This window comes from Euprymna scolopes, chromosome 18, assembly GCF_053919585.1.
Source record: "Euprymna scolopes isolate OS-2025 chromosome 18, ASM5391958v1, whole genome shotgun sequence".
In the NCBI taxonomy this organism is placed as follows: domain Eukaryota; kingdom Metazoa; phylum Mollusca; class Cephalopoda; order Sepiida; family Sepiolidae; genus Euprymna; species Euprymna scolopes.
Genome location: NC_136499.1, coordinates 96,132,104 through 96,158,824, shown reverse-complemented (window position 1 = coordinate 96,158,824; position 26,721 = coordinate 96,132,104). Strand labels below are relative to the sequence as shown.

General features: G+C 31.8%; 1 protein-coding gene across 2 annotated transcripts in view; it reads right to left on the bottom strand.

The window, feature by feature from the left end:
* LOC145297692 (centrosomal protein CCDC61-like) overlaps positions 1–26,721 on the bottom strand; it is a 60,281-nt gene that overhangs the window by 17,490 nt on the left and 16,070 nt on the right. For both annotated transcript variants that reach the window (XM_080143891.1, XM_080143892.1), the window contains exons 3-11: positions 24,745–24,827; positions 17,880–18,052; positions 17,148–17,253; positions 14,385–14,428; positions 13,609–13,813; positions 12,782–12,861; positions 11,413–11,690; positions 6,770–6,845; positions 4,714–4,796 (exon numbers count right to left, since the gene is read on the bottom strand). In XM_080143891.1, the coding sequence (XP_080000017.1) occupies positions 4,714–4,796; positions 6,770–6,845; positions 11,413–11,690; positions 12,782–12,861; positions 13,609–13,813; positions 14,385–14,428; positions 17,148–17,253; positions 17,880–18,052; positions 24,745–24,827 (1,128 nt within the window). The remainder of the gene's footprint in view (positions 1–4,713; positions 4,797–6,769; positions 6,846–11,412; positions 11,691–12,781; positions 12,862–13,608; positions 13,814–14,384; positions 14,429–17,147; positions 17,254–17,879; positions 18,053–24,744; positions 24,828–26,721) is intronic.

Below are 26,721 nucleotides of genomic sequence, written 5' to 3'. Positions count from 1 at the left end.
CCAGATTTTTATTTATCCGTCTTTCCGTCGACAACTCTCATTCATTCTTTCAATGTGACCATACAAACAAAGTTTCCTATAAACATGGCCTTATATTGTCCAAATTTAATCTTCCATTGATCTAAACTTGTATTTAAGACTCATATCATGCAACATCTCTGTAAGTGAACTATAGGTGTCCATATATATATATACACACACACACACATATTCACACCTGCATCCATACCGATATTAGCATCCACACACATAAGTATATATTATACTTTTTCTTTCTCTCTTTCTTTTATTAACGATTGAAGGTAATAAAACATGATTATAAAATAAGATCAGAATCGTCCATTATAAACAATAGGGAATATTACTACAAGTATTAATACTATTTAATCCAAAGAGAGAGAAGGAGATAGAGTGAACAAGATTAAATTTTTGATTTTGTAATTTTTTTTTTTTTTTAAATTTCTGGCTTTACAAACTCACTTTTTCTGATTCAAATATTCTCAACCAAGCTCATTAGATGACCCAATGCATCACATTGTTTAGTATATACAAGTTCTTAAAGTTAGAAAAAAATGCAGTGAGAATTTAAAACAATGGATTAAAGTGCTGCTCAACACTCCGTCTGATGACATTTCTCAAGGCAGGTCGAAATCATAAATAGAAACATCAGAAGAGGCTGAACATCACAACATGATCGAGATCCTCATATCTGTTCTGTTTGTGTACGTCATAAATTACAGAGTATGAGAGATAAGAGAAGTGAGGGAGAGAGGAGACACAAGGTTGTCATCAAAATTCGTAGATAACCAAGATGATTTATATATATATATATATATATTATATATATAAATAAACGGCTGTCTCTCGGTTTGTCTCCATATTTTCAAACTTTTTTTTTTTTTTTTTTTTTTTTTTTTTTTTACAAAGGAGTCATCACTTATCAAGGCCCAGAAACCACTCGAGGATAAGGGTTAATAAGAGTAAATTGGATTACGGCTCATCAAGAACTTGTTGACGTTGGACTTGAAAATGACTATATTATAGTCAGCCGGAAAGCAGGCAAATGGAAAAGAGTTCCACAGCTAAAAGTCACAGAGCAGCACTAGGAACCTAAAATAATTGGATTTTTTACAAGCCATTCTTTTATTTGTCTTTAGCCAGTTAAAATAGTTTTAAAGGAGGTCAAAAATGGGTAAAAATTGAAAAAAATCTCAATACTCCTTATGTCAAATCTCAAGTCTGTAAGTCGAAAATTGACAGAGTTATTTGATAGGGAAGTGTAGACAAACACATACATAGACATTTTCACTTAGTGCAAAATTTTGCTGAAAATTCAAAGACTCGCGTTTTATTTTTTTATAACCTTCGTTTATTTCCTGGATTTTTTTTCTATTACAGCTGTTTCATTAGTGGGAAGGCAATTTTACGATTTATGTGTCCATAAAAATATCCTGTCCCCACCAAAATGGAAATTCCAAATTAAATCATGTAGAATCACAACAAAATTTATTGTTTGACAAAGGAGTACAAATAATTTTTTAAGTTTTTTTTCCTTAATCCATGGATTTTCAATGAATGGTTCATCTCATCAGAGGAAATGTTTTTAGTAAAATAGATATGAGTAATTATAAATTTTGCTTATTAGCACATAAATTAAAAATTAAATTTGAAATGGTTGAATAAAAGAGGATACTCCATTAGTTGAATGAATGAAGATACAAAAATTGTAAAATCCAAAGCAATGAACACTGGTATAGACCAGAATAATTACGGGTTATTTTTAAAGCATATTCTAGGCTGGAGGATAAAATCTTTTACGATCCAAGTCATACATATGTGGTAATCCATTATTTTCAATGTAGCAGATTGACAAGTTTTTTTGCTTTTTAACTTTTGAATTCAGATGAACATATGTTGGTTCAAACAAAAATTTTATGATCGAAATAAGCACCATGAAAATCAACACACTTTTACCAATGCAAAACAAGTGTATTTATGCAGGGTCGGTTTAGCAACATATGGTTGGACATTGTCATGGAGGGGAATTGGGCCTTTTCTGTTGACTAATGCTGGGTGTTGTTGTCGAAGTTTCTGATGTATTTCATCCATTTGTTGACAGTACTTCTTCCCGTAATGGTTTTGCCTGCATTAAAAAAAGTAATGGATGAGACCAGTCATACATCACAAAACAGCATAATCTTCTTTTGGTGCAACTCTAGCTTTCGGAAGTGTCGTGAAGCTTCATTGGCGACTAACCACCGAGCTGAGTGTCGCCTGTTGTCATAAAGAATCCACTTTTTATCACAAGTTACAACCCAGTTGAGAAACAGGTCGTTCTTGTGTAAAAGGGAAGATGACACTTCATAATAGTGTTTATTTTAGTTGTATAATTCGCGAGGCACCCATTTATCAAGGTTTTCTTTCTAACCTCTCTCAAGTGGTTGGAAATCGTCATATAGATTAAGTCTAATTCAAAAGAAAGTTCTCGAACAGTTGTGCATGGATTGGCTTTAAGGCTCTTAATTGATCATTGTCAACATCTGATGGCTGACCACTATGCTCATCATATTCAAGACTCTTGTCGCCGCCATGAAATTTCTGAAACCACCATTGTGCTGTGCATTCAGTAATGGTTCCTGGGGCAAATGCTTTATTGATATCATGAGTTGTTTCAGCAGCTTTTCGGCCTAGCTTGAATTGAAATAAGAAAATTGTGCAAATTTTTTTCATCTTGTATTCAACATTCTGAAAAGAAGACATATTTGTTTTAAAACGATTGTAATTTAAAGGATTAGATAGAGCGAAAACCTTTTTTAAAATGATATATAAAGTAAAGGAATTATAGCAAAAACTTATTTGAAAATACATCATTTGAAATCAAAAATTTTAAATTCTGCAATAACTTTCTCATTAATCGTTTGAAAAGTCTTTTGAATAACTCGATATTCGTGCAGCATCTCCGATGAGATGAGACATTCATTCAAAATACATGGATTAAGGAAAAAAAAAAAAAAAAAAAAAAAACTTTAAAAATTGTTTGTACCTCTTTGTTAAACAATAAATTTTATTGTAATTCTATATTTAATTTAGAATTTCCATTTATATTATTGCTCTATCTTGCATATTAAACCTTCTTTATCTGCTTGGGATTATCTTATAAATATTGATATATTTTGGGGGGACTTTAGATTTACAGTATTATACAATCTGTAATCCTACAGAAATTCAGTATTTCATTTAATATGTACATACATACATATTAGGTTGGTGCAAAAATATTTTTTGACATATATATATATATATATATCTGATAAAAAAAATTACATTATTTTTGCACCAACCTAATATTATTTGTTTATTAATATTTTTATTTTAATTATAAATAGATAAATAAAATATGGCCGATTTTCTAAGAAAAAAGATCTTCAAGGTGTAGACGCTAATTAACCATATTATTGTTTAAAAGATCAACAAGAAATCTACATAAGTTTAAAAGCGATAAAAATAACATAAAATAATCTAGGATTTTGTGGCGTAATGGATAACGCACGAGACCGTACTAAACATGATCTGAGGTTTGATTTCTAGAAACAGTCAAGTGACGCTGAAGAGGTGTAGGACTCCGAAACATGTCTGTAGATTGTTTTATAAATAAAAATAATAAATAAATAAAATCTGGGCGATTTTATACAAAAAAAGATCTTTAGGGAGAACATGCTAATTAACCGTATTAATTGTCTAGCTGAAAACACTATCAATAATTCCCCCCACTCATTATCTGTGCCTTAACCTAAACGTAGATTCCATGAACAAAGCTTCTTTCTTAGAACTGCACGCCTGTGGAATTGTCTTCTGTTTTCCAGCTAACTACAAAATGGTTGTCTTCAAGTCTAACGTAAACAAGTTCTTGATGAGCCGTTCCACTTGTTAACAAATTTACTGAATTTCGATTACTATATTGTCCAATTTCTACTGTACACTCTTTAACCCTTATCCTCGAGTGGCCTCTTGGCCTTGATAAGTGGTGATGCCTATGTAAAAAAAAAAAAAAAAAAAAAAAAAAACGTATTATCGTTAAAAAAATCAACATGAAATCTGCATACATAGGGTCTCCAAAAGCAGATAATTTGTTTAAAAACCTGTCTTGTGCTTCAAACTTCAGCATTGACTCATTTATCATTTTGAATCGTACTCATTGTGATTTTTACCTGAAGATCTTGGAGATTATTCACGTTCATTTGAAGAGACATTCTCTTTGTAAACAGAAGAAATATCTCTTAGGTTTGTAATGTGATTAGCTTCTACGAGATTCTATCATTGTACAGTGATCATATGCAGGTTTATTTTATATAGTGTCTTCCAATTTTTTTTTGTTAGCACATTATTATTTTATTTTAAACATTTCTCCCTCTAGGTCTAATGTTGTTTTTAAAAATAAAATAAATCTCTTGATCCAGCTCTAGAAGAGTAAAGGTGAAACTGGTCAGCTAACCTCCCATTTTTTTTTTTTTTTTTTTTTTTTTTAATCATGAATATCAAAACTTGTTTTTCCCTCATAATTGCAAGATATATATATATATATATATATATATATATACATACATATGCATTAAAAAGATTCAAAAGATCACATGCACTTTGCATTATATATATATATATATATATATATATATATATATATATATATTCTTGCATCTTTATTGTCAGACTTACCTGATCTTTGTAATCGATGCATTTTGGGTGAAGATTTAGTTTTCCGCTCAAAGCTGTTACGTTTCCCACCATGATTCCATTGCCTGTAAAATATTTTTTTTCGAGAAACAGAAGTTCATGCGATAATACTTAAAAAGTAAATATGCCCATTAAGAGAAAGGGAATTTGAGATATTCAAAAGACAAGTGTGGAAGGTGGTTGCCTATTGATGTCTTCAATATTGTCATTGAAGTCACCAAATACATGTACTTGTGTGCTAATATCGAGGAAGAGTGCTGTATCTATGCTGTCAGAGACTTTGTTTATTAGGTACAGTCCTGGTTTGAGGGAGAACGGTTAAGAAAATAAATTATGTTGCATGTTAAGTCTAAAGCACATAAAGGCCTGGTTGTTTGATTCTAGTTTTGTTTCTCAAGTCAACAGGAGCGTGTTTCGAATATAGACTCCAAGTCCATGCATGTCTGTCTGAGTCCTTACGGCAAAGCGGGAGATAACCAGGCATGTTAATATGGTTAGAGGGGAAGCACAGAAATAAGAACCTGCGATTTTTTAAAAATCTATAACAGTGTAGTAAATAATGGGCAATCAACAACAATATTGAAGGAGTTATAACTCACATTATACATCCATTGTATCAGTTTCATATCATTTCTCTCCATGCAACGCATGTCTTCAATACTTACTGGCTAGGTTTCACTTTCATACACCATTAAAATGTGTACATATGCTTGGATCCAAATGGTTGGATCATTCTACCGCTTCACTAAGTATCTCACTGCCGATGCAATCCTCTATCTGTATAAGAGCCAAGTAAATCCTAAAATGGAGTACTGTTGCCAGATCTGGGCAGGAGTTGCTCGGTGCACCTTATCCTGCTGGCTTTAAAACCTGATGCACATTTTTCTTCCTTGCAATCTCTTCCCACAGAGGAGACATTGTGAACCTGTCTTTGCTCTATCATTTTTATGGCAAGTGCTCATCTGAGCTCCAATCTATGGTTCCTCCCTTGTCGGAATTTCACAAAAAACACTTGACTAGCTACAACCACTATCTACAATTTCCCCACTCTAGTCTATGTCTAAATCTAAATGCAGATTCCATAAACAAAGCTTATTTTCTAGAATTGCTTGCCTGTAGAACAATGTTCCACTGGCCTGCTTCCTGGCCAACTACAATATTGTAGCCTTCAAGTCCAATGTAAACAAGTTCTTGTTGAATCCTCCCTTTAAATAATCAAATTCTATTCAACTTAAACCATTAACAATAAGTACACTTCCACCTTACATTCATTAACCCTTATCCTTGAGTGGCCTTCAGGCCTTGATAAGTGATAAGACCTTGTAAAAAAAAGTATGCTTTATAAATTCTTCCCTTAGTCAACAGTGATAATCCTCTGCTAGTAAGTAATGTCAAAATTCTCTCAACTTACTCCATCCATTCTTGCAACCACACAAGCACCTTCTCCATCTTGTGCTCCATTGGTATCACCAAGGCAACAAAACTTCTGAACACCAACCAACCAAATATACTTGTCTATGACCATTAACAGATGTCTCAGAAACATTCTAAACATCAGATGGCCAAAGACTATCTCCAATGGACAACTGTGGGACAAAACCAACCAAACCCCAATGGAGGTCGAGATCAAAAAACGAAAATGGAACTGGATTGGCCACACCTTGTGGAAGCGTGCATCCAACATCACAAGGTAGGCTCTTGAATGGAACCTGCAAGGCAAGTGTAAAATTGGTTGCCCAAGGCAGACATGGAAAAGAAGCATTGAGACCGAGATCAGGTTGCCGGAATGACATGGGCCAAACTGAAGAGGACCAGTCAGAATTGGGTCTGTTGGAAGAGCGTCGTTGCGACCCTATGTTCCCCAAGGAATCAAGAAGTATAAACTAACTAAACTATGACCATTAAACTACATGCACATCCGGTCAGACTAAGCTCATATCTAAGACTATTAAACTACCTGTAGATCCTGCAAATTCCTAAACCCGTGTTGATGAGCCTTAAACTACCTGCACACATTAAAATATCAAACAATACTTACTTTCTATTCTTTATTTCTTCTATTTTTCTTTCTTTGTTCTTGATATAAGCTGTAGGATCAAATCGACCATTTTTAGCTAAAGATAAAAATAAAAAGAACATAAAATATTTCCCTCCAAAAATATCACTTGTTTCATTCATTTTTTGGTTTTTGGTTTTTTGTCCAATTTTATTTTTTTTGATTATTAGATTCAGATTTTCAGATTTGTTTTTTTTGTTTTTTTTCAGGAACGTTTTTGTCACATTTCCTAATTTTGTGTGAATTCCAATCGAACCATTGATTTAAAATTACTGAAAACATAAAATATCAGTAGTGTTAAGTCAATGTGAAATATATATTTTTTTCTGCTTTGAATTATTTTAATATGTATTATTTTTTTCAATAAATGTATCATTTTTTTACTACTTAAAATTTATTGAAAATAAATTATTTAAAATTGATATTTACTGTATAGATAACTATAGTCATTAATATAATAATCTTCCTCTTATAAGTGTTGATAGAAGTACTTATTCATGTAAGAGATTAAAACCTATTTCCTAATATCACTAAGGAAAAATTGAAACTCGATTTGGGTAAAGTATCCTTTTCATAAAATTAATTCAAAATATATTTTTTTATAAGTGTGACCCAGTTCATGGTAATTTGTGGCTAAACAGAATATTTAATTGACCTGCAGGAGTCCCACTGTTATGTATGTTCGTCAGTCTTTTTTTTTTTCTTTTTGTAATAAGAGAGAAAAAAGAAGGCAAAGCAAAATAGAAAAAACAAGAAAAGTGAAAGAAAAAGTGAAAGAGAAATAAAATCCAGCCAAATAGTCATGAAAAAATAAATCGCTAACGATTTGGCAGACATCAGGTTTTTATTAAAAAAAACAAAAACAAAAGGAACTAGATTTAAAAAAAAAAACAAAAAAAAAATTATCAAACTCACATCCATGGAAAGCTCTAGAGATTGAAGTGGAAATCTACTTTTCTGCATCAATAAAAATAAATAAGTGCAAAACACACCGAATATCTCTTAATAAATGCTTTTATCCACTAGATTATGTGTACATAAATTTTACAGGTTATCAATTACAAAGATAACTGAAGAAGGCTGGAGTGTACAAAAAAAAAAAAAAAAAAAATCAATCTATATACCTATAAAGTTAAGTTTTTTTAGCGCTGGCAATGTATATTAAAAACCTACTTTTTCTATTTAAAAATTATTAAACTCATAAACTAATATACTCAGTCATGGACATGCAAGCGACTACATGAAGGTTTACTAATTTGCATATTTCTTTAAAAAACAAATATTAATTATTTATGGTTCATTATTGGATGATTGCTTTCATTTTCTTTTTTTTACATAAGCATCATCACTTATTAAGGCCAAGAGGCCACTCGAGGATAAGGGTTAAAGAGTGTACAGTAGAAATTGGACAATATAGTAATCATTAGTAATGGAAATTCAGTAAATTTGTTAAGTGGAATGGCTCATCAAGAACTTGTTTACATTAGACTTGAAGACAACCATATTGTAGTCAGCTGGAAAACAAGACAATTCCACAGGCATGCAGTTCTAAGAAAGAAGCTTTGTTCATGGAATCTACATTTAGGTTTAGGCACAGATAATGAGTGGGGGGAATTATTGATAGTGTTTTCAGCAAGACGAGTGTTTCTTGTGAAAGTTTGGCGAGGGGGGACCATAGAGTGAAAATAACGATACAGCAGAGACAAACTCGCAACATCTCTTCTGTGAAATAGAAGTTGCAGGGAAGAGAAAAGGATATCTCCTATGAGGCTACGAAGTCTATTTTGAACTCTATCAAGGCAGAACAAGTTCTTTCTAGCAGCTCCTGCCCGGATGTGGCAACAGTATTCCATCCTTGGACGTACCCGGCTCTTATATAGATAGAGAATTGCATCAGCAGTGAAATATCTACTGGATCAATAGAAGGACCCCACCATTTTTTCAGCAGCCTTGGCAACAGATTTGATGTACCTGTTCCATTTAAGATCATGAGTAAAGGTCAAGCCCAGAAGCCCGTCAAAACCTGACGTCTCCTCAAGACGAGAGCCATTGATTTCAACTGATGCCAGATGGGGATCATTTCACTAATATGCTGAATTCAATCTATGCATAGTTTCTACATTCTGCATAAGTGCATAGAATTTATGATGAAAATGTTCTAGCACATGAGATATATATATATATGTGTGTGTGTGTATGTATATATATATATATATATATATATATATATATATATATATAATCGAAAAATCTTATTGAGAACTTAATCAAATTAAAAAAAAAAACATCATAAACCTGTTAGGAAAGTATACAAAATTTTAATTATCCGACAAGGAGTACAAATAAACAAGAAAGACCTTACTCTGCAAAGTTTCGAAAAATGCAATTCTTCTCAGAGAAAAGAGGTATGCAAAATATATGATAAATTTTGTAGCTTATTGCATTAAAGGAAACTACAAATATAAAATTAATTATACTTGCATCAAAAAAGTTATTAAACAGTTAGTGACAGTTTATAGGGATTCAAAGAGATTAAGAAAGCGGGAAAAAGGGAGAAAATGGATATGGTAAAAATCTAATGTATAAGACAATAAAATCCAGAACAGGATAAATCCAAAATGAATCCATTGAAAATCCATTGGTAATCCATAAGAAATGGGAAAACAGAATTATAGATGCCAAGGGTAAATTAAAGCTTCCAGAAAAAAAAAACATCAGATCATGGAGAAGCGAAATTCCAGTTTTTTTTATAAAATATTTTTTTTAAATATAACAGATAAAGCAAATAAATGGAAGTGTTAAAATGAAGATTCAAAAAATAGCAATAAAATATCGAAATTGAAATTGAAAAATGGAGTGGTAAGATAAAGATGGGAAAAATGAAAAAGACAGAACAGAGAAGAGGAAGAAAAAATATTAAGAAGCTGAAAAAAGGGGGGGAAGCAAAATAGACATAGCGGAGAGAAAAGGAGAGTAGAAAAGGGAAAGGGACAGATAGAGAATCATCTTTATGAATCTATTTTTAAAACAGATAAATACAGACAGGAAGATAATTGAGTGGAGACGATAATTCAGATTTATTTCATTTAAATTTGGAATGTTAAAATGTGTGGGAGGTTTACTGATCATAAGTAATGGTTTAATAATTTAAGTGACTTTGTCGATATGTATTTGAAAAGTCTCTACCAAACTCAGCTCCAAATATTTGGTCTACAGAATTGAAATTTGATATATAGGGTATTTGGATCTGTAGCACACTTTCAATTTGGTTTTTAGCCAGCAAAAAATACTGCTAAGTATGTCAACATTTTGAAAACAAAACAATTGACCTTGGCCGGGTGAGTTGAATAAAATAGTACTCCTGCTGTATCTTTTATGCATGTGCAACATTCATGGCTCCAAGTCACTTAACCTTTTATATCCGTCTGTTAGTGGTTCAGATGCTAACAACACTGGAGAGATAAATAACAACTAAGGCTGAAATGCTAAACGTTCTGGTTTCGATTCTAGCGGATGATACCCAACTCATTTTTTTTATAACTTTTGAAATCATTACAGTATATTGGATAATAATCAATAGAAAAATAAGAAATCTGTACAATAGAACATCGGGATACGGCATTAATCCGTTCCGAAGTTGAGATTGTAAGGTAAAAAAAAAAATTTTTTTTAAATAAAATAAAAAAAATCGCTGTATGGTGGAACCAAAGCAAAATTTTATACAGTACATATTAAAAGTTAGTAATAAAATACAAAAAGTATACATACAAAATATTGTATGTTTGTATATATACAAAAAGTATATAATACACATGTATATAATCAAATAACATTATAAATAACACCATAAGGCAGGACAAATATCGTAACCAGGGGCCAGAAAAACATTGTATTCCACATCGTACCTAAAAAAAACATATCCCAGGGCCATCGTATTCCGGATTTCTACTGCATTAATTAAAATATAATATTTATGTGTATTTTATGACTTGGCAGACTGCTAGTGCTTAAATAAAATATGTTTCTGAATTTTTGAGATAAAGATTGATAATTCATATTATTTGGATTAGTCAGACTTTGCAAGGACCTATGGAACAGTGGATAAAGAACTTGGTAAAATTCAGTAGCAAGTTACACTCTTCTGGAGGTTAAAGGCTCAATCGTCAGGGTGGGGACACTCAAAATACAATTGCAAATTATTTATGACTGACAAAACATGACCAGGTTACTCCCGGAGATCAAATAAAGAGTTTCATTCAATATTCTGTGTAGATTCCCTGGTTCAATAGAAATAATTCCCAAGTTCGACAAGATACTCCTGATAAAGTTCGGAGGTTGTGTTAACCAAAACATTGTGAAAACACTAAAGATGAGAAAAGCAGTCGGAATCATCAAAAAAAAAAAAAAAAAAAAAAATATGACTTAAATAAAATTTCATAAATAAACTGTTTGTTACCTTAGTGGAGAAATTAATTTAATTTTCTAAAAAAGATTTTATTTCATTTGTTAATTTAAGGCGGAATTTATCAATGTATCAACTGGATTTGGAAAAATGCGAAAATAAAAGTAAAACAAATACAAATATAAAAATGTAAAAACTTAAATAAAATCATTGAATTGCTTACTGCACGGAGATGGAGTTCGACTTCGAACAAAACTATTCTTTTTCGATCCGGAAGAATTGGTACTATGCCTGGAACTCATCAGTGAACTATCATACCGAGAATAATGGCGGTCCTTGGTACGCGTTTCTCGGGAGCTGGACCTTTCTCTATGTAATCCTGGTCGTTCTCGTGAAAGTGATCGTTCACGAGAAGATGACCGATCTCGTAAAGTCTGTCGACTGATGCTTTCCAAAGAGGATGAATGATCACGTCGAAAAGGTCGGGCTGGTCTACCTTGCCTGGAAGAGGGTAAAAACAATATTTTCAAAAACCATCTGTATTTTGTTGAAAGAATCATTAGAAAATAGTTGAACTTGCATTTTGTTTTGTTGTTTTTTTGTTTGTTTTTTTTTACCTTTTTCTAAGTACATTTGAATAATGAAGCTACCAAGATTGTCAAGAAGATTTGTAACCTTGGTGATACCATTGGTGCACAGGGTGTGTGCAGAACAGAAGACCCTGATAGTAAGGCTATGTTGAAAGAATGAATAAGAGTGCTTCAGTTAGTAAATGTATATATAGTAAAGATATAAGAATGAACTTCTGAAAAGGAGGGATAAAAAGGCCTACTTAAAGATAGGTTACTTTGGAAGTCAAAATTGTTCAACTCATACCATTATGCAAAACAGATGTTAAAGCAAATATGACGATAATGATATAAGATTTTAAAAGTCAAATCTAATTATTACAGTATCATTTGGCAATTTAATTATTTATTGAATCCAATTGTTATGAAACTATGACTAATTTTGTTAGGGTCATGCTTTAATTTCTGTTTATAAAATTATTAATGGAAAATAGCTTCAAAAGTTTTCAATCAATCACATCATCATATTCGGTTTAACGTCTGTTTTACATGCTGAACTTGCTCCATCCACTTAACTTTTACAATCACATTAGCATCAGCTCTTCCTTGCACAACCAAGATAATAAAAATATCTGAACACTCTCCAAAGCCTTTCTAATTGAATAATACAAAATTATTTTTAATTTGAGGTCCTACTACATCCATCATTATCACAATAACTTAACCTTTAAGTATCAATCGATCATACAGGCGATGATTTATAATAATCAAAAAGGTTGACATTAGGGTAAAGTTGTCGCTTACACCTAAAATAGTTATCTACCCTTGACATAAGGTTAGTTTGAGAGACAAACAAGCACTAACATTATTATTTCACAGCCAGCAGATTCCAAGTCAACACGTAAATTTATTTAATGTGTTAGAATTCATACTTCATCCATTGATAATTTTTGGATACCAATAACAGCGATTATTTTCAAACATAACATTCGAATAGACAAAGCTCATTGAAAAAAAAATTACCGTTTGTAAACAGCCAGTTCATTTGTTAATGTTTTCACTCGAATTTTCAGTTGTCTTTCTGATGAACGTAAATCTTTCACCTGTTAAACAAATATTAATTAGAATTCAGAGAAAGAAGTAAAATGGACGACATTGCTCTTCTATGGAAAATTCTCACCAACATTTGTTCATAAGTATTAATTTCATTGTAATCATTATTTTTTTAACACACAAAGTATCTCTTTATTAGTGATTCATTAATTCATTACTAGTAGAGTTACTTTACACATACATTGTAAAAGAAAGACAAATTTATAAATTTTTACATTTTTTTCATACTGCTAGACATATACAAAATGCACCCCCATTCGCATTAAGTGTTCTTATTCGTTATTTTGATTAGTACCAATTACTTTTGGCTACTATCAGTTACTTTTGATTACTATCAATTAAAGCACTAATTTTTCAGCATTTTAAATGTTTAAAATTATGAAAAAAAAAAAAATTGTTCAATTTCAGGCATGTTTTGTTAAATAATAGATAATCCCTCTGATTTTTTTTGTCTAAAATAATTATATTTTTACCTGTCTGGATTTCTAGCAACAGAATCATTTTATATTAAATTTACATAAACTTATCTACTTTCCACATTCTAAAAATTAAAAAGTATCTTTAAAGTTCTTTATTTAAAGAATCAACATAGAAATCTGACATTAAAACCTAATCTTCTAACTGTCCTCATTCAGAGGCAAATAAATAGGAACTGATGTTTTTTTGTTTTTAAAGCTGAAAATTTTCTGCTTACATTACAAGTAAAAAAATAAAAAAAACAGGACAAAAGTTATAACCTCAATTTGTAGTTCTCGTAATTCCTGCGATTTCTTCCGTTGCTGTCGTTGATGTGATGATTTTTCTTTCATCAAGTCATTCTCCAATTTTTTGATGACTTCCTTCAACAAACATATTTCTTTTTTATGCGACAGATTTTTTCTTTCCTGGTAGAGTTCTGAAGATGTTGTGCCAATTTCTTTGTCTTTTTGCAGAGAATCATACCTAAACAAAATAATTTATGGAAGACCAAAGAAAATATAAAAAATGAACAGTTGATAGCCTTTGCATGGATTTTTTCTTTGTTTTTTTTTTTTTTTTAATTCTAGTTCTTGTTGTTATTTGGAAGCATTGAAAAGTTTTAACAGCAAATAATGTTGTATTCTGATACAAACGATCCAACAGATTTTTTTAACACGTCAGCTTAAATTCTTCAACTTTTTATCCACTAGAAAGTGGAAAATCCCTTTTTACTTAATCTAATGACAAAATGAAATTCTTTCTCTTCATTATTCTAACACTCCCATCATCAGATACATATGTAGTTCTGACAGAATCAATCTTTAGTGTTTCAAAAGTACAAAGTACAGACTGGCAAATATGTAGAACATGCCTTTGTTATGTCTACTATGGCAAATGTGATGAGCTAGAATCTGGATCTAACATTGGAAACAGTTTAGTATGAAGCTAAGTAATAAATCAGTTGTTAGTATGCTTGTATTTTCTAAAAAAAAAAAAAGTTTGTAATAAAACTTATACTAAAATGTTGAAAAGATAACATTTATTCATTACTTACTCTTTTCGTAGTTTTTCAAAATCTGCCAATTTATTATTTTTCATCTAAATAAAAAAAAAATTTTAATTACATATCTAGATGTTGACAAAGTTATAAGCAAAAAAAATAAAAAAATTAAAATAAAACAGGAAAGATTAACGCAGAATCAAACTTCTGTTACGCTCATTCAATATTTTGTTTCAGTTACAAAACTTTGTCAAAAATAAGCATTTTATTCTCACTTCACTTTTACCCATCATTTACTTCCTAAAACTTTTCTCACCTCCTATACACATTATTTTTCCACTTTCTCTTTCTTTTTCTCTCCCCACCCAACATTCCTCCTTACTTCCCTTTTTTTTAACAACCTCCTCTTCTGCTGCATACTAACTACTCAATCTTTCACCAACTATTTTTCAACATACCCAACATTCTAATTACTAATAACACCACTTTCACTCCAACCATCACACATACCTTAACTTTATCCACTCACCTCCCTGCTACTACCATTTTCAATCTGACTTCTGTTCAATGAATGTTTATGTTGGATAAAGTTTTGTAACTGAAACAAAATCTTTCTGTTAAATTCAGGATGAAGTTTGAGAATTTTCAATTTGAATTGATTAGTTACTGAATTTGATAAATATTGATTTTGTTAATGGAAATTTAAAATAAATATGCAAAACTTTGGTTGTGTTTACTAATGCACACGCAATAATAAAAACAATGATTTTAGATTAAGAATTAATCTCGATTAGATTCTCTTCTAATCATAACTTAAATAGCAGTTAAACTTTTACGTAGAAATCTCCTTCCTACTTATTTCACACCACTTTTCCCTTAATTTTATTCATTGCGAACCATTATCCTCATCTTTTTCTTAGTTGTTTCACGACATTTCGGCCAACTATTCCTCTGGCCTTCATCAGGTGGTAACCGCGACGGATAGTAACTCTGAATCTCCTGACTGCATCCCCTGCAATTACTGCCTTCCATAGTTGATGTCGTCTCACCACATTTTGGCCAAGTAAGCCTCTGGCCGGCTTTGGGTAAGATTGAAACTGCTATCTTCAGACAATTCTCACATGGAACCATAGAGATTCAATGTGTATCAACTGTGCCACAGGCCTTGAAGGGTGATCAAAGTTGAATTTTTTGGTCTTATAAATTCATGTTTATTATCTTCCATGGTCGGGTCCGTATCGAATGGTATATGTTATTTAATTGGAATTCATTATTGAGATGAGTAATAATGAATTCCAATTAAATAATATACACTTTTCTATTACCCATTAATCAAATGCTTTCTGACATTTTGAAATCTTACTCTCTACTCCTTATGATTCAGTTCGTTTTCTGTCTTCAAATGCCACTCTGTACACCCTTGTTTAATCATTTGCTTCCAAGTTTTTCTTAGCGACCAATCTTCTTGCAATTCAAGACATCCATGCTTCTGCAATGATTTACCCACGAGAATGCATGCTCCACATAACCATATTAGTGAAACCGATTTGTCCTTAAGATAATGTCTATGCTGAGCAAATGTGCTTTCAGTAAAACATCCAGTTTTGTGTGTTGGGTTTGGTGGAGTATAGGGATGCATATAGTGATAGCACTTTGCCAAATTCACGAACTGCATCCTAAGGAAACCATGGGTCATACCTGGTTCTCATACATACTGTAAATTTTTCATGTGTAATCCAAAGTGTCATAACCTGGTGAACCGTCTCAGTTAGAAGGTTAAACCTCATCAAAGTACCTGCTGCCTTGTAGGTTTTCTCTGTGGAATAGCAAAGGCTATACTCACTGCTTTCAACTATGGTTGGGGATATGAAAGGCATCCAACCATAAAAGCACACACTATATAAAAAAGACAGAAAAAAAATAAATAAATCAGTTTAATTTTTTTCTTTTTGTATGAGCAGCCATGTTTGTTTTGTTTTTTTTAACTTTGCTTTGATTGCTTTGTTTTACAGCAAATCAACCCTTTTCAGATTATTTATTAACAAATCCAATAATTTTAAGAGTTTTTAAGCTTCAAGTTCTTTATATATTTAAATTGTTATTCATGATGTTGGTTTATTAGTTAGAAAAAACATGGTTTTTGTTTTTAGCTTTGCAGAACATGATTGAGTTTTGAAAAAGGAAAGGAAACAAAAACAACAGGAAGCTGGTATCTTCAGATAACCTAATCTGGTAGCACAAACTTTGGGGTTCAGTGTGCCACTTGGCACAGGTGTCATAGGTTGGCCATCCTTGTACTAACATAACTGTGATAATAGAGAGAACTTACAAAATTCAAGACGACTTCAAGGAGTTGCTTGTCAGACAACCATTTACAATAAGCTAAGAACACATGCTCAGAGTTGCGGGTCTTTATAAGTGTTAGTAATTTGAATATGTGGACTCCGACACATTTTAAAAGAGAAGATATGAAAACATTAAGGTAAACCAAAAATGCTGTGGATATGAGCTGACAAGTATAAAAATTAGTGCAGTTGGATGTTGGGTTTTGTTGTATTCATATTGTTCTAGTGTTATCTGAATAGGAGTTCCTCCCAAATTTTAGATTGTAATGGAGACCTTATTGTGCTATAAAGTATTTTGCAACTTTTTATAATAACCAACTGACCTAATGACATATAGTCATGCCCTCTAGCGAATCCTTGTCACAGCTGACAGAATTGTAGTCATTCTACTCAATTAAAGTGAGAGATACGGACATATGTTTGATATTACCAGATATAATTTTAAAATATTAAAAAAAATTTTTTAAATCACCTCTTCTTTAAGTTTTTTGATTTCCATTCGAAGCGAGACGATCGTTTCTTGTAAAGATTTGGCATTTGATTTTTCTTTAAAATGCAGTGGAAGAGGATAATGAATTCTGTGAAGAGAAAAAAAACATTTTTTGAAATTTTTCTTTGTTTTTAATTAAAAAATATAAAGACTGTCGTGAGCTCATGAATTGAAATTTATTGATTGAAAACACAGTAGATTAGTGCTGTGATGAGCATGCAGGCGGTGAGACACATAATATGAAGAAATAAATAGATGGAAACGATTCTATAGGGATCAATAATAAAAAATTATTTAAGAATTTTACGACTGAAGAAATTACTTTGAATGAAGAGAGATTAATTGTTTGTTGCAAAGCTGATTTCAGTAGAATCCTCCATTTTGAACTTCCCTCTGACCTATGAAGGAGCAAATAATCCTGCCTAAATCTATTTCACCAAGGGCAGATCAATCATACTTAAAAATGTATCTTAGCGTTTTAGAGATAGTTTTAAGGTACAAAGAATTAGGTCTCTCTAAACATAGATATTCTCGATACATTAAAACAGGATTCTGTATTGCTTTTTGGCATTCATAATATGACACGGCCTTGATATAATTCTACGATCAAAAAAAAAAAAACTTTTGAGATTTGTTTTAATCATGTATTTTCGTAATCATATTTCTGTAATTTTTCAGTCATCAATAAAGAAGGGTATTAAACCCTTTACTCACCTATCAAACTCCACTGTGTAAATTAAGATTAAGTATCGCCTGGACTTAAGGTTTGTTGGACGGCCAGTGTTTCCCATCAATGTAGCCGTCATTCCTTTTGCTCCTGAACGACGTTGCCGCAGCAAGTCGAGGTCAGAATATGTCAACAAATCCATTGTAACAGTGTCACTTTTCTAGAATGGGGAAGAAAAAAAAAAAAAGAAAATTACGGCACTAATCTTGAGTGAGTTTAACTGGCTTCCTTTGAAGGAGGAAGTTTCATGGGAGTATGAAATTCAAAAGCGGTTCTCAGTCGCATGTATATTCCCCTTAGGGAAGATGATGACGTTAGGTTTTTGTAACTCTTGCAGAAAGGTGTCAATGTCCTCCTACATACAGCGCTTGGAATTCCCAAATTAGTCACCCATCTAGTACTGAACAGACTTAATGTTGCTTAACTTCGGTGATCTAATGAGATCCAAGTTGTCAATGTGATTATGCCATATTTTCTAGAATGTAATTTGATAATTCAGTTCCAGTTAATCTGCTGCATGGCATACCAACCTTTTTTTAGAGTTATTGAAGACTGGAAGACAACTGCTATTGTAAACAAGTTTTGTATTAGGTTGATGCATAATTATTCCTGCTTTTATTAAACAAAAACAAGAAATTGGTTTGTTTACTGAAAATAATTTTCTCTTTTCAGAATGCGTATCGAAAATCATAACCACATTCGTCATATTGTGCTTTATTTACCACTTTGAGAAAGGTCGGAATGAAGCAGTCATTTCACGATCAGAATGAACATTTTCATAAATAAACACTCAACAAAAGCCAAGTTAAAAGATTATTCTGGAGCTTCAAATGATATGCACCTCACAGACGATGAAGGAAGAGATTGAAAATCAAATTTCAAACGATCAGGCATTTTTGGACGCTGATGAAAGCTTGACAAGAATTTTGGCCCAAGAATTTAATGTGGACCATTCGACTATAATTCGTCTCAAAAAGTATGGCAAAGTATGGATCAATGGATGGGTTAGCACTTTATGATCTCTGCTAATAACACAGCTGGATGTGTCCAATTTTTTTTTTTTTTTTTTTACATGTGTCACTACTTATCAAGGCTTGAAAGCCACTTGAGGATAAGGGTTAATGAGTGTACAGTCACTAAGACAACAGCATATTAATAGTTAGTGGTGGAAATGGGATAGAAATGAATTATTGAGGGGGGATCAACAAGAACTTGTTTACATTGGACTTGAAGACGACCATATTGTAGTAAGCTGGAAAGCAAGCCAGTAGAACAGAGTTCCAAAGGGAGGCAGTTCTAGGAAAAAAATCTCTGTTCATGGAATTTGCATTTAGATTTAGGCACAGATAGAGAGTGGGGGGGGACTTTTGATAGTAATTGTAGCTAGACAAGTGTTTATCATGAAAGTTAGACAAGAAGGAACTCTAGATTGAAGCTCAGATGAACATTGCCATGAAAATAACAATAAAGCAGAGACAGGCTTGCAATGTCTCTTCTGTGGGGAAAAAGGTTGCAGGGAAGAAAAAAATGGCATCCCCTATTAGATTTCAAAGCCAGTTTGATGAAAATTTTGAAGAAAAAGCCACAACAATTATGCACCAACTGAATATTTTTATTCATAGCTGTGAAGGGATTAACACCTTTCCTAATTGAGTTACAATATAAATGAATACAAGAGAGCTGATAGGGTTTGGACATAGCTGATTTCATAATCCAAGTCAATATCCATTACACAACTGGTGATCGTCCTCTCCATTATATTAGTAGTCTTTCCGAGGATGTCGAGGAATGACATATAGTTGCAATATTTGATGTGGAACAGGTATGTTAAAAAGGAGTCATATTTGCAAAGAATGCATCTTTGATGCTCTGTTCATGGAATCTGCATTTAGATTCAGGCACAGACAGAGAGTGGCAGAAACTGTTGTAAGAGTATTTCCACCAGAAATTAGTTTTTCACATCAGATGACAAAAAATAAATAAATAAAGTACAACATTTTGGATTATTTCATCTACTATTCTCATCTCCGTTGCTTTTTTTTTTTTAAAATGTTTCAGCCAACATAACTTCTGACCTTCTTCAAGTGTAGCTTTTCAAACTCAGAAACCTATACGGAATTTTAAACTTAATCCTTTATTTTACTTCATGGAGGTAGATTGTTCTTGTTTTGTCAACTACAATCAAGTAAAAGTGTTAATTACTATTCTATTCTTAGTTATGGCCTGTATTAAGAATTGAATTTCAGAAATATTGTCACTCAGAACTGATTGTTAATCAATGCCTTTATCTGTTATACCTTGGGTCAATAATGACCAAGCCGAGTAATCTTAAATAATTGAAATAATACAATTTATCAATCCTTATCTTACATTCGAAAATAGTATAAATGGTTTTAATGAATATAAATTTGAAGCTATAAAAGTAAAGAATTGCTATTTGGGGTTTTAGCGAATACGAATGGCTGGGAGTATCTGGTAAAATATATATATATATATATATATATATATATATATATGACAAAAATCTATATTCCAAATTTCAAGATGTCGACCATCTTACCATTTATTTCTTCAAGTACGTTGAAATGCACAATTCTTGACAGCACCTGTTTTTTAGCGCAGAATCATTTCTGTAATTATTATGTCATTTTTTTTTTTTAAATTTATTCCACCTACATTCATCAGAAGAAAAAGAACTCAACTTTAAAAGAAAATAAAAGAATATGGTCATGATTACAAAATCCAAAATTGGAAAATAAGTTGCAATTATTTTTTAATTTGTTTAAAATTTAATGTAGAATCACCAACATTAAATTTACATGAATTATATTCATGTTGATAAACATTAACATAAAAATTTTTTTTATATCTTATTAATTTATTATTTATAATTAGTCTATATTTATTTACTTAAATTGAAAAATAATTGCAAACTGTCTTCCAATTTCAAATTTTGTAATCATGCCCTTATTCCTTTATTTTCTTTTAAAGTTGGTAAGTTCCTTTTCTTTTGATAAGTTAAGGATGAAATAAATAAAAAAAAAATTCACATAATAATTGCATGAATGACTCTGCACTACAAAACAGGTGCTGTTAAGAAGTGTTCATTTCAAAGTACTTAAAGAAATAAATGGTAAGATGGTCAACATCTTGAAATTTGGAATATAGACTTTTGTCATTTATTTATATATGCTCTGTAGTTATATTGAGCTTCATAAATTAAAGGATCGGTATACATAAAAAGTCAAATATGATTAACCTTTTATGACCTGAATTATGATGTAAATGATTAAAAAGATATTTATTGTTAATTTTAGTTAGTTTAAAGGGTAATAATACTATGATTGTCTTCAACGGGAAAAATTATGAAGCTCAATAGTTAAATTGAGCTGAGAATTTTTGCATTTCATAAACTTAACTTGATTATTATCCATAGCGCTCGAAAAAAGTGCGTTTATGACAACAAACGAAATCCCCCACTCTCTCAGACAGATGATGGCATACTGAATGTAAGCAATGAATAGTAGCAATCTGGGGATCTCTGGCATCTACCTACATACTGAACTAATATGTACAAACCATGTTTGAATCAATTCCCACTTTATTTATGCTGTTATATTCATTTATTTACGATTGAACGAATTAGTTCAACCAGGTAATAAAGGGTTAAATAAACATATATAAACATATATATATATATATATATATATATATAAATGGGTTAAGAAATTCCAACGAGAGAAAGATGTATATTTAAATAAGGGGGTGGTCACCAACAATGTGTATTTTTTAACATTATTTTATTATTTCGGGTCTTGGTTTTTCATTGAAAATTATGCTTAGATCATTGTAATAATGTTTTTTAAATCATTGAAATCGTTTTTAACGCGTTTCAGATGTTCTGTGAAACGTCCTCTTCAGAAATTATTTAAAGTGCTTAGAATATATTCAAAATGTGTTGGAGATGTAAAAAGAGCATTTTCGTAGTTCATTTGAAATGTTTCCAATAGATGGAAACATGTAAGTGAATCTACTTTTCATTGAAATGTTCAATTTTTATTACTGTTTTATTGGGCTGTGGTCACTCCTGTCTTATGTTTCTCTCTCTCACTCTCCATTTCTGCTTGTGTTTTTATTTTTATTTATTTATTTTTATTTTTTTCCTTTAGTGTAAGATGTGTGTGTGTGTATTTTCTTTTATTAGTTTGAAGAATGTGTGTACTATTTTATAGTATTACACACAACACAAACAACACAGAACAATTTACACAGATAACAAAAAATCTTATCCTCCTCAATCAGAACGACAAACTAAACAACATACTTAAAACAACAAAAATAATAAAAAGCAAACGCCAACCCAAAAACTTAAAACACATCCTAACTTCCTCAAAACTCGTTCCACACACTACAAAAGGGGTTACAAAATGTAACAAACCGCGATGTGGAGTATGGGGCATAATAATAGAAGGAAACACATTCAAAAACCCAACACAAACATTCAAAATAAAAAAGGATCTAAATTGCACCTCCAGAAATGTAGTATATGCACTAAGATGCACAGCATGCAACAAATCCTACATAGGCGCCACCAAAAATTTCAGCAATAGAGTGGCCTTACATAAGAGCAACATCAAAATTGCAGGTAACAGACACCTCTATGTTTCAAAACACGTACACACATGCAGTAGAAATAGCTTCAAAATAAAGCCAATCTTCCAAACAGACAATTATTTTTTATTTACTTACACAGGAAAAACTTCATAACAAGATTCACTCCTGAACTAAACAGAGCCTAATATCAACACACAAAAACATGAAATGCAAGGCATACTCGCATGCACATACATATACACACCCTCACATAAATCAGAACCGACACATTAAAACACATACACACAAGCGCATACAACCACACACAGACATAACACCCCTGTCTCTAATACAACACACTGAACAATACCAACCCTATTTAACCTCGAAACCAATAACACTAGGAAACACCTAGAACCATAGTGTAATATCTGTTCCAACATCTCGCTCCCCCTTCAGTCAGTGGAGGAGAAATCTCTCATGACTGAGATAACTATCATCCCTTCTATCATCCTCCCTCCCATACCTATATCCCTCCAAGTGGCCCCTCCCCTCTGGGGAACGAGATCTTCCCCACACTAGGAATCGATCCTGGGTCTGGCTATACCCACATGGGGAGACAAATAAATAGAAACATTAAAAAAATCCCCTATATATATTTATAAATACACCTCTTTATCTAAACAAACATAATCTAAAGAATACCCGAACAGTCTAAGACTGAAACGAAAAATCACAATACTAAAATCTAAGAATCCAAAAAATAAATATCGAAATTGAATGAAAGCACCCCTACCCTTATTTCAGAGGAGCTGGTTCCCCTCCCCCTCCTCACACATACACATTAGTAAAAACCTTGGATCACAGTTACCTTCCTAGGGAAGCAAATAACTTCATAATACTATAAAATAGTACACACATTCTTCAAACTAATAAACGAAAATGCACACACACACACACACATCCTACACTGAAGGAAAAATAAATAAATAAATAAATAAAAATAAAAACACAAGCAGAAATGGAGAGTGAGAGAGAGAAACATAAGACAGGAGTGACCACAGCCCAATAAAACAGTAATAAAAATTGAACATTTCAATGAAAAGTAGATTCACTTACACGTTTCTATCTCTTGGAAACATTTCAAATGAACTACGAAAATGCTCTTTTTACATCTCCAACACATCTTGAATATATTCTAAGCATTTTAAATAATTTCTGAAGAGGACGCTTCACAGAACGTCTGAAACGCGTTAAAAACGATTTCAAAATACGGAATAATAAAATAATGTTAAAAAATACACATTGTTGGTGACCACCCCCTTATTTAAATGTATATATATATATATATATATATATATATATATAAGCCTGAGGAATCCTAGAGTGGATGAAACGCCGAATATTCAGTGTAGCTTAATCGCCATATATATTTTATAAATTACTAACTAGCTCTACCTACGTATTGAGCACTTTTGAAGTAAATACTTAAAGTTCACGCATAAATCTATACTTTCGTATATTAATTTTATGTGAGTAAATGAAGTAGTTATATATATATATATATATATATATATATATATATTATATATTCTTAAAAGAAGCAACATGCTTTGTCTAGCCAGTCAGCTATGCATACTAGCCGAGGTTCATAATTCTGAAAAACTAACTTAAAACACTAGACCAGACTCAGCAAAATCATTTAAGTTTTCCTGGTTAGATAGTCAAGGATAGACAAGGCAACACTGCATCATATGATCCTCCTCTCTACATTTGCAGATAGTTGGAGGAGTTTTGTAGCCTCATCTGGCTATAGCAGCTTTTGATCGCTCCATTCCTGTTTTCAGGTAGATGAGTATTTTCCACTGGACCCATGGTACTTCAGAAGGGGATGCCTACATGCCAACATGAGGAGAGAACGATTTTCTAACTTTCTGGTCGACAGCCATAGTTTGATTTCTTCCTAAGATATTGTTAGGGGTAGGGCATAGCTGAGCTAAGGAAAATTCTCCTTCACTTGAATTGTTGGGCTGGGATTTATCTCCGTGAAGGATAAACGGTTCATCACTAGTACCTCTTTTGATTATAAAGTTCTATTAATCCATTTATCATTATCTCATTCCTAATTCGAATAAATAAAATATAAATAAAATAATAGAAAGTAGAAAAAAAGAAAAAAAAAAGAAAAGTTAATATTTTGAATTAGGAACGTTGAAATTGTAGGAATTTTATAAAATAATGAAAATATTTTAAACCAACCTGTAGAATTGCTGTTTTCAACATATTAGAGAAAATAGAGAACTGTTTAAAATTTCCAGTTTTATGAGTAAGACTTTCAATATCTAAAATAAAAAGGAAAAAAGAAAATTAATGATTTATGTGGCTATATATAAAATTGATATCTATGTATAACATTATCTTATTGGATACAGTTTGTGTGATTTGTAAAATAAAAATCAATTAATTAAAAATTTATTTAAGAAAATGTAACAAACAAATTTATGTTTTAAAATCCTATTTAAAAAAAATAATATATTGGTAAAAAATAAAACAGCCAGCACCTCTGGCTCTTAGCTTCTTATACCTGGGTGCCCGGATGTTTGTAGGTGCGTGTTGAGCAAAAATAAGTTGTAGTAGGAATGCAGGCTCAAACACATGAAAGTGGAGGTTTGTGTAAGGATGTTGGTTGAGTGCAAAAAAAGGGAGGGGGGGAGTAGGCAGGCAAGCTCGAAAATGTACCGCGAAGGAGGAAAAGAAAGTGAAAAAAAAAAGTGACGCGTTAGCTGTTGCACCCATTGCCAAACCGGAAGTGACATAGGTTTAAATTAAGGCTAGGCAATCGAAAAGCGGTGATGACTTCCAAAAATATTGACGAAAAAAGTGACCCCTTCCTGTAGAAAAGTGTCCAGTTGAGGGTGAAGAAATTAATGTTTGTGGCCAATTTTTCGATATTTGTTGCCCAGAGGGTCAAGCTTCAAAATGATACCAATCTTGTGAAAATCAGTCGCCTATGGCAAAAATTTTTGCGAGACATGCATACATGCATACATTTAAACAGACAGGTGATATTTATATTATAGATAACCTTTGTGGAAATTTCACATGGATAACCTTTTAGGATTTAATAACTCTTTCTATGGATGTGCAGTGCAAACGCAAACATTACAATATTATCCTAACACACTGTTCAAGCTAAAACATACTTATCTATCTGATTAATATAATTTCAGAATATATCTAGTTATTGAAATCTATCTCCAAAATCGTTGTTGGAGTTTCTGGCATATTTCCATTCTATGGGCATGTGGCACGAACGTAAACCCCACAATATTATTGTCCCATCGTTGGGCAGAACAAATATTATATGTTGAATTATCTGCAAAATATTATAAAATTTCATTTTAGTAAATTAGACATAAGGCCATTAAAAGTGTGGGTACTGGAGCTTTGTTTGTCATCATCTACAAAGGCCAAGAAAATGTAATTTTGCTTGAGTTTCATGTTTGCCACAACATCAGATGAAATTTAACAAAAAAGTAATGCCTTTCTTGTATTTCATCTTTTTAAAAAAAGGTGGAATGTACAAAAATAAAATTGCTTTAGAGTATTATTATATAGACTTATAAGAAAACATGTGGAAGTATTTATACAATTTAAATTTCAAATTTTCCCAAATCTGATCAATTTTTTACTAAACTGTTTTTTATATATATTTCTTCGTTAAATTATTTTACCTGTTATTAATTTTCAAACTACCCCCACCCCAAATGAAATGTAATTAAATTAAACTTAAAATATTACATCAGACCAACAGAGACCAAGTTACCCCCCTGTCTGTTTTGTTGGAATTATAAATAATAATCATTTTTAATACCTACAAACACTAATGTTTCAACCTTCCGGAATCATCAATGCAGGAAGTTACCATTGCCATCAGTCATGGGATTCAAAGCCCACAACAAAGCCGTCTCTAATTGCAAGGAACATAATCCCAGAGCCATCGTCAATTACAAAGATATTCAAGTGAATTTAAACATTTATAAAGGCATAAACATTATTAAATGTTGATCTACAGTGATCAAGCGACTGGGAAGTCATGATCTTGCATGTAAACCAACTTTTCTTTTAGAGACAGTACTCAATTGCTAAGAAACATACTTCTTAAAGGAGCAATATATATATATATGTGTGTTGCTGTCATTTGGTGTAGGCTACACAGCAACACCACTTAATAAA